This window comes from Acanthisitta chloris, unplaced genomic scaffold (assembly GCF_000695815.1).
Source record: "Acanthisitta chloris isolate BGI_N310 unplaced genomic scaffold, ASM69581v1 scaffold19719, whole genome shotgun sequence".
Taxonomy (NCBI): Eukaryota; Metazoa; Chordata; class Aves; order Passeriformes; family Acanthisittidae; genus Acanthisitta; species Acanthisitta chloris.
The window spans coordinates 7,293-16,605 of NW_008692193.1; the positions used below are offsets into that span (position 1 = coordinate 7,293).

Genomic DNA, 9,313 nt, shown 5'->3' on the forward strand with positions numbered 1-9,313 from the left:
GTGAATTAATTCATTGTTTTGCTTTGCTTGTGTGCGCAGCTTTTGCTTTCTCTATTAAACTGTCTTTATCTCAACCCATGGGCTTTTCGAGTTTTTACCCTTCGGATTCTCTCCCCCATCCTGTTGGTGGGGCAGTGTGTGAGTGGCTGCATTGTGGTTCTTGGCTGCTGCTGGGGTTAAACCACGACAGTTCATTACATCAACCATCTCAATAGCATCTGTGTGCGCAGAGAGGGATTTTCTTCTGGGACATCCCGGTCTCAGCATTTCCAGATAAAACGAACATCTTTGTGGGAACTACCAATGTGTAAACAAGACACAGAACAGAACAAGACACACTCGGTATAAAGATAAGTCAGCATTTTGCATTTAACGTTGTCTGAGTAAAATGAGCACCAACATAACAGTGAAGAAACATTCCTGTTTCTTCATCTAGTCCTTCATCAATGTAATTGGAGATGAGTTAACCTGTAAACTGTTCCACTATCTCTATGATATGTTCAAGGTCTCAGCAGGTCCCAAGATAAATTAATCTTGTTTAAATTCTTTAAATAGCTGTATCTAAAAATATATTATCATCTCTTAACCACAGTAGCATTAAAATTGGCTAATGAGAAGCATGCCGGTGAATCTGTGAGAGGAAACTGAAAAAAGATTGAGGCATACTCATTTTAGTTTTCTTGCTCATGTGTTCTTGTACCTCATGGTAACCATCACAAAATGTCTCCTGCAGCTTACCAAATTCAGACTGTGACAAAATCTTAAGGCTCAAGGAGTTTGCCACAGATAGGGCTGTAGTATCAGGCACAGAAAGATGGACTAAGAACTAATCTGAGGTTTTTTACGGATACTCACAACAAACGCAGAGGAAAGAATATTCTAAGAAAGAGCCACCCTATTACAAATGCATGAAAATAAAATGCATCCTCTTGAAGATGCTGGACTCCAGTAAATAGGACAGGCATGTAGAGAGATGAGACCAGGGACCATATTGTTATAACAGTCTCCTAAACAAAGCAATTTAGTACTGACGCTTTGGTGAGCTTTGACATTGGATAAAATTGAAACAGTAATTTGGGCCCTAATGAAGATTAGGTACGTGCATTGTTTGGGGGACTTCATGGTTTGGCTTGGGGTATTTGCTTTTAAACACAAGTGAGAAAATTTACCAGTTTGACTGTTCCTACAGCAAGTTATCAGAAAGTATTTGTGAGGGGTAACCAACTTTTTCATCTTTTTTACAGAGCACAGGAGAACATCTGGTCAAGGGAAGGGCTTCTTAACATTACTGCAACTGAAATACTATTGCATTGATGTACAAAAGAGGGTCTTCTGGACTTAGAGAAAACAAGAATGAGGACAATTTATTTATGCCAAAACTTACCCTCTTATAGTTTCAGTCTTTTTTGTATGCTTTAACTCATGAAAATTAAGTTTATGTTTTTGGTCAAACATTCAAGGTCTGGATTTCAGCTTAATCGTACCTTAATAAATAAAACCTCTGATGATTATACATACCTTTTAAAATAATACTGCTGTCACCACCAGAGACACCAGAGCTCCAAACAGTCTTCCCACAATTGTCCTGGTGTTAGCTGCATTTTCTTTAAAAATACAAATCCCAAAAAGTTTAACAGAAGTGCTTTATATTGCAAATCATTGTTCACTATTGTTCAATTAGTATATCAAAGCTATGATTTTTCTTCTTTATAATCTGAAAGCTACAATTTCAGGAAAAAAGAAACACTAAAAGGAAACAGAGAAGAGCAACAATGTTCAGGTTACTTGATTCATACTATCAGACTTTTAAAGTGATACTTTAACAACTTAAGTGTGAAAAGCTGAAAGCAATTATTTTACTTAATTGTGCTGATAAAGAATTCCATGTGTGCTCATGTGATATGATTTGATGACTTCTTAATACAAGTCTCATTTAAAACCTATCAACTGCCCAGTATAGTAAATGCTGCTTCCCAGTGCAGTGCTTGGTGCCATTAACAGTGCTGCTGATTTCCAGCAGAACAGCTCTGTAAACGTTATCCAGACTGCACCACATATTTCATTATTTCCGTTGCAAAGTCTTTGCAACTTTAATCTAAAACATTTCCCAGCTTCATAGTGCAGCCATGTAATCCAGGTGGGCACAAGAAATCCTGAGATGGGTGGTAACAATGGATTCTACAAGAGGTCAAAGCCCATCTAGGAAAAACCTCTGCATGGCACCAAACTGTCTCATTACTCCAGTCAATTGCAAAGTGAGAACACTCAGACCTAGAGGAATCACTCCTTTAGGTATTGTTATTCTACTTCAGGCTTCCTTTCTGCTGCTGTGTCTCATGCAAAAAACTTGAAAAAGTCTACACTCCTCTGGAAACTTCCTGGGTATGTCTGGCAAACAGTTAAAAAATGAGAACTGCCAAAACAGAGTATTTAACTTAGTTATTGTCTTCAACTTGACTCTGTACCCACATATAGACCTATCTTGTCAGTCAGTTCCTTTGGTAGAGCAGCTTTAAGCTGCAACCTGTCCTTACACAGGAGCAAGCCTCTTAAATGATTGTAAATTCATCTTTATTTTCCCCTTAAAAGCCTTCTGCCCAGAAGCACTTGGAAATATTTCTGATGGTTGAGCAGCTGCTGTGCTATGACTGCTATCCAACATACTGATCTGGCCCATTCCTTTCTGCCCTACTGTCTCCATCCTCTTATCTGCTTTCAGCCTGTGCTGCCACAAAGGTGCTAATCTCTCTGGTGTCTTCTCTCTATTGTATATTGTATTTCTGGTCCACCAGCAGGAAGATTCTGTGAGCAGCACAGTAATTTCAGCACTAAAGAGGAGATTTATAAGGTAAGATCCACCTGCAGAGAGCAGCTAGAGAAAGGCATTTGTAGTGGATGATCCCAATCATATTTGGACTGTCTCCAGTAAATGTACAGGGACACTGATGGACTTATGCACATAATTTTGGAGTGACAGTTAAAATGTGTAACTCGAAGTGTTCAATGCTCTCCACTACAGAAGCACAATATTAGGTTTACAAGATAAGGGAGGTCGTGGTGGAATTTGAGCTGCAGGGAAGTGTATTTGTCTGACCAAACTGTTTTCTCTAACTCCCCTCCTTCAGGTTGCATATAGCCACTGCTACTTAAAATACCAATTTCAGAATGAAACTTAGCTATCATGGGACAGGGGGAAGAAAGGAAGACAAAAAGATGCAGTTAACACTAAGCCCTTTTCTGTTATGTTGCCTCTATTCTTCATGTCCTACTGGCTTGTTTCAAGTTCTTTCTTAAAAACACACCAATTAGGTGTCCAGTGTTTGTTCTCTGTGCTTTCAGTGATTGTATTTAATTGTGTAAAATTAAAGTAGCCTGTGTGCTACTGGTTTTGTATGTGCTACTGACGATGAAATAACTGTAACTAATTTTTCACAGCTGGAAATTTACTACAGTTCATAAAAACACAGGCATGCATTCAAACATATATATCCCCAGGTCTAAAACAGTCCTGCTGTGTAGCATTAAAGCTTTGAAAATAACAACTGTGTGTTCTCCTCAACAAGGTTCCTTCTGCAGTCAAACGTAGACCCCGTGTTTGGGCTTCCCTCCACTCTCTGCTAGCTTTACAGTGGTATTTGGTGCCAGCAGAGCATTTAGGACAGGATTTTGAGAGTCCTCTTGTGCCCTCAGTTATGAGGGCAGTTGGCAGCAGCTGAGGGCAGCCACCAATTTTGAGACCTTTACCACAATATGCTGCTGATTGAAAAAAAAGAGAGTTTTAGTCTTTAAATAAACACATCATCGGTAACTTTTTTTTCCTCTGGGACAGCAATAATAAAAGATCTCTTTTAGCAAACTGTACCAATTTACATAGCATTATTTTTCTCAATATTTTACACATTTCTGATTGACTCTGCGGCTGTGTATTACTCTAACTGGTCCTCATTCTCTGAAATGGAAGAATGGCAACTTACCAACTTGCAAACCTGTCACGGTAAGTTTTGTGTAGTGAGGTGTAGAAATATTACACACGTAATCTCCACTGTTGTCTGCGCTAAGATTATGCAACATCAGTGAAAAGTCATCTTGCTTAATCTGGACTCGAGGCTGGTAAGAGTGAGATGTACCATTGAAGGAGGCCATGACCAAAGTCCCTGCATTTCTGTGCCGTGTCCAGACAACACTGAAGCCTTCGGAGTATGCAGTGTCATTGCTGTTTTCACAAGGAATTTGGATGCTACTTCCTTCCTTATTAGACAGTTGGTCTGAAACAGACAATTAAAGAACTCTGTGCAATTTTTCTTGAAAATACTATGAAGATTAATTAGACTTTATTTTTCTCTGAAGTCTGATACTACTGTGGACAAATATAAAAACATATTGCACTACTTTGACATATTCAAACATCAAAAGATGTTTCTAGAAGCATCTGAATATTTGAAAAACAAGCCTATCTTACACTAAAAAAAATCTAATTGGTATTGGCAACACTTAGGAAATTTTTATTTTTTTTTCAGTTTGACTATTTATCCTCTACTTGTGTGTTTTTTTTCCGTTTGACTATTTATCCTCTACTTGTGTGTGTATCCTCTAATAGCAGTGTTTCAGCCTAGTCTAAGTTACTGTGTAAAGTAGTGTGAAATTCTACATGTTGGGAGCAGAGAGAAAATACAAATAATCAGATACCTGCACATGTAAAACAAAAGGCTAAAACTCTTACAAGATAGAAGAAAGAAAGAATAAAAAGACTGTATTTGGGTTAAAATAACTTTCAGCTCTAGTGGACTATGTTGTCTATGTTGAACATTTAACAACTTATCAATAGCTTTAAAAAAAACAGGAAGGGAAAGGAAAGAGCAGGTAAGTGGAACTAATACCTAATGTATAAAATACTAATTAAGACAAATAAACACTCTGGCACAACTATCAATTTGACAGCAGAGATTTTCTGCAAACCAGAGGAGGCTATGGTGGCTGGCAGTCAGCTGGAGGGGAAGCTAATACATTATCTTGACATGCTATAACCACACTTGGTTTCTGGGTGTGAGACTGAAAATCATACTATTACAGAGGCAAAAAGAAAGCAGTTTGTTTTCAAAATGTTCTAGTGAGAGGATAGACGGATGCAGGGAAATTCAAACGGAAGTGTAATGAAATGTACCTTTTTCTCTTGTGGATCAGAGAGATAGGGCAACAAAACAGACACTTATAGTGCAATTGTTAGCTACAATGATGCCATACTTGAAAAAATCCATTTTGTAAGCTAGTGTATGCAAATTAAAAACTGCTCTTGTTCTGAAGCATATGCTTCAGATTAGGAACTGAGAGTGTCTGGGTACACTGTAGGGGGAAATCAGGGTGATAGAAGCAGCTATGCACATCTCACAAGGGAACTGCTCTTGTATTGCTCTTGGTCCAATTAAAAAATATTTCCTGAGAAACAGGAGAGGTTGAAGAGTACCAGCTATTTAATCAAACTGAATTTCCAGTGAAAGTCAGAAGAGAGTTGAAATTACACAGCCCTGTGTTTCCTCAACTAAGAACATGAGCTGCTGTCTGCTAAAACACAAACAGTGTTTGCTACTCTCCATTCCTATGCACCTACAGCACTCAAACTGGCACTTAAGAATGTATGTGAAGAGAAGTGCAATGAAAGGATCAAACAGTACTGATAAAAGTCTGGCAAAAGATTCAAAACGGACAGAGTAAGGATCATACACCTCTCGAACAGCAAGAAACTTTCACCTCCCTCATTAACCCACATATTCTCTAAGGCTTCCATGTATTTTGTCTGAGTTCATTCTTCTCTTAATAGAGGATAAAGTTTGTTTATTAGGCAGCTCTTAAAATGTGAAGTGGACATGGAAAAAATGTTCTCAGTAAAGGCAACATACAGAAAAGTGAGCTAGCCCCTCTTATTCCTATTTCTTGGAAGTAATTTTTAATGTTGCCTTGCAATCCCAACAGATGAGTTTCAAAAAGAAAGGCATATCTTTTTGCCCCATTCTATATCCATATTGTCCCACTGCACAAACATTGTCTTTAATTTGACTCTGAAGCCAGCCATGGCATTCAGTAACGATGCAGGAAGAGACTTCCATTCATTCCTACCTTGCAACATCCATTCAGCAGACCACCTTTCACGAGGGAGATGAATATGGCAGTGGTAAGGACTTGCTGTGTTTGTAATTTTCTGGTCACTTCTAAGAGAATAGAGAGCTCCATCCCTGGTTTCCTCCCGATCTATTTCTTGGATGGATGTATTGCCTTGTACCCAAGAAATACGTGGTACTGGATAAGTGAGAAAGGCATAGCACTTCAGTATCCTTTCTGTGTCTGTCTTTTGGTATTCCAGAGCATAATAAGAGGAAACTGTAGATGGAAAAAAAAATCGTCTTATTTTCAAAAGTGATTGGTCTTTTGAAACAACATTGAGGAGAATAAACACAGCTGAGAACAAAAGTCAATCTGTGTTTGACTTCAGAAGAAAGCATAGGACTACTTACTGTTGCTGCCAGGGTCTGTACTGTTCTGACAAGCCACATAGTGTTTTAAAACTCAAGTATACCACCTAACTACCCCTTAGAAATCATGGTACAGTAGGTTATGAGAATACATGCTGCACTCTAATTTTTCAACTCATGCTACAACTTTTCACCAGAGAAAACAACTTCCTTGATAACACCCTCAGGCCCAAAAGGTGCTCTGTTGGGTTGGAGGATTTTGATTCTATGTGAGAAATAACACAAGAAAATCTGTTGCTGTCATTTCATTCCCACTGACATGATCTAAGCATTTTGGATTACTGACCTCTTACGTGTAGCATGACGTCCAGTTGTGTGGCAGTTTGCGCTGTTCCCACATAGCAATTATAAACACCCTCATCACTCAGAGTCAGTTTACTCAGTTTCAAGGAGGCATTTCCACTAGGAATATTCTCGTGGAAAAGGTGTGTTCTGTTTCTGTAATCTGTGTCTTGTCTTTGCAGCTGATCCTTCTGGTTGTAGTATACGTGCACAATTTTGTCCCCTTTCTTCCAGTGAATTACTTCATCATGCCCAGGTGGGAAAGGACAAGGGAGGATTGAATCCTTGGAAAACAGTCCTGTTACTTCTTCCTGTTCTGTCAAACCTAAAGCCCATGAGTACAAATGAGTAAGTTTAATCTAGTCTGCAAGCATATTTCTGCCCTTCCTTATGCATGACAAAAATATGCCCTGGCAGGCTGCACAGTCCTGCCCAGCATGCCAAGGTGTCTTTCATGGCTCTTCTGTAGCTTGAGACTCTTAGGACAGCAAAGGTCTTCATTGAGTTTAATCAGTATTACAACACAGAGCTCTGGTCTTTGAACTTATAATCAGGTTAACCAGAAATCCTGAGTACGCACCTACGTATCAAATCTGCACACTTACCACCTTACCACCTAAGATTTGAATGTCTTTCCACACCTTAAACCACACCTTTGGCACCTTGAACAACAAATCCTTTTGAGCTGCAGCTTGCTACTTGCCCAGAGTCCCATGTTGCAATGAACTGTGTTCCCAACGACTCTCACATAGTGCCAAGCAGTTGTACCATCACAGGAAAAAAGTACGTGATGGTGCAAGTGATGGGGAGGACAGAACTTCTTGAAACAGCTGCACCACCACAGACAGTGTCAAGAAGCTCTGTCCTAGCCCTCAGAGATAATTAATGTGTACATTCCTCAAAATTAATTCACACACATGGTAGCATCTCATAGCTGTCAACATTTAATATTTAGGCCTTGCAGGCATAAAACAACAATTTAAAATCAATCTTTTCAAAAACTGTCTGCATTGACTTAGCATTGTCACGTGGGCCTTCGTGGCCAAGGTCAGACAACCTGTTAGGCTGCTAGTGACTGCCCAGATGCAGATGTCTTCTCAGAAATTTTGGGGCCCTCTCCTGCTCACCTGGCAGGGCAACCCGAACGACTTCTCATCAGTCTTCTCAATGCAAAGTGCACTGTGCTTCAAACCATTTTCAGTACAAACTGACAACTACTGCCTGCTGAGCACTCCACCAGCAGAGCCATGGGGCAGAAACACTGGCAGGTAACAGTCTGGTGGCTCAATGTGCTCAATGGCTATGGCCACCCATGCAGCCACCTTACAAACAGTCTTTTGCTACAGGAATATTTTACATTACCCAAAACCTATTCCTTACCATTAATAAACACTGTTTGAATTAATTAACTCACCCTATTAAAATTAGCAATAATTGCCTTCTTCATTATTTTTCAGCTACAACCTACCTCAAAGTGTAGAGCATATGCAAAACAAAGAGATGACAGCAGTCAGTATGTTCTGTGTCTTCATGTCTTCTTTGGTTCACAGTAAACTTGTGTCAAACTGGGAACAGAAAAGAAGGGGAGAAAACCTGTTAAAATGCAGGTAAAGACATGCCCTAATGACATAATTTCCTATGTAGTGCTTATTAAGGACTATAAGCCTTTGTAGCGTGTTTTTTGTTTGCATGTCTTGGCCTGGATTTTTTCCCTTAAGTTCACTGTATGATCCTATGCATTTCAAAATAGTTGAGGCCCTCTCATTACCTTGCAGTCCCTTGCAGATGGATAATTTATTTTTAATAAATAGGAAGTGTTTTGTTTCAGTGCTCTTGCAGGGCTAGGGCAATATTAATCTTCATCATTCCTGAACAGGACACCACAGAAAAAGGGACAAAAACAATTTGCAAAAGGATGTAAGATGTCCATTGTCAAGCCTGATTTTTTCACTTCTTAAAATAGATTTCTGACTACTGCAACATTTGACTTTCTGGGGTGGGAAATTTGATTGCATTGCAAATACTGCAGATATAGAGAACTTTTCACACTTTACTTTTCATCAGCAGGACATCAGCTGAACTATCAAAAATACATGTGTGGAAGTCTAGGGTAGGAATGCAAAGGAGAAGGAGGTTCTCCCATCATATCTTCTGGTTTGTCAGTTAAATAACAATGAACTGGAAGTTCTCATGCACAACAGAAAAGGAATAAACTTGTTGTAACTGATAGACTGTGCTAATTTTCCTGTTTGTTACAGACTTAAATGCCACAACCAAGAAATCGTACACTAAGGTATGATATTGTTTATACAGAGAGTGTACTAGAATTAAGATCACTGCAGTCATGTTAGTTACCAGTGCTCTAGTTTTCAGAATTATTTCACACAGAACTACCACAGGCTCAGTTGAACAGCAGCTAAGCCAAGGTTACTGAGAGCAAGGCAAGGTGCTAGAATGCATTTTCCAAGACATACTGAATAGAGGAGAGACCTCATTGCTGTATACAA

General features: G+C 39.2%; 1 protein-coding gene across 1 annotated transcript in view; it reads right to left on the bottom strand.

The window, feature by feature from the left end:
• HHLA2 (HERV-H LTR-associating 2) overlaps nt 1-7,131 on the bottom strand; it is a gene marked incomplete at its 5' end in the record, with an annotated part of 8,023 nt that extends 892 nt beyond the window's left edge. Inside the window, 2 exons of the mRNA XM_009082570.1 lie at nt 3,975-4,265; nt 6,811-7,131. Of these exons, the coding sequence (XP_009080818.1) occupies nt 3,975-4,265; nt 6,811-7,131 (612 nt within the window). The remainder of the gene's footprint in view (nt 1-3,974; nt 4,266-6,810) is intronic.
• Between the last annotated feature and the right edge of the window lie 2,182 nt (nt 7,132-9,313).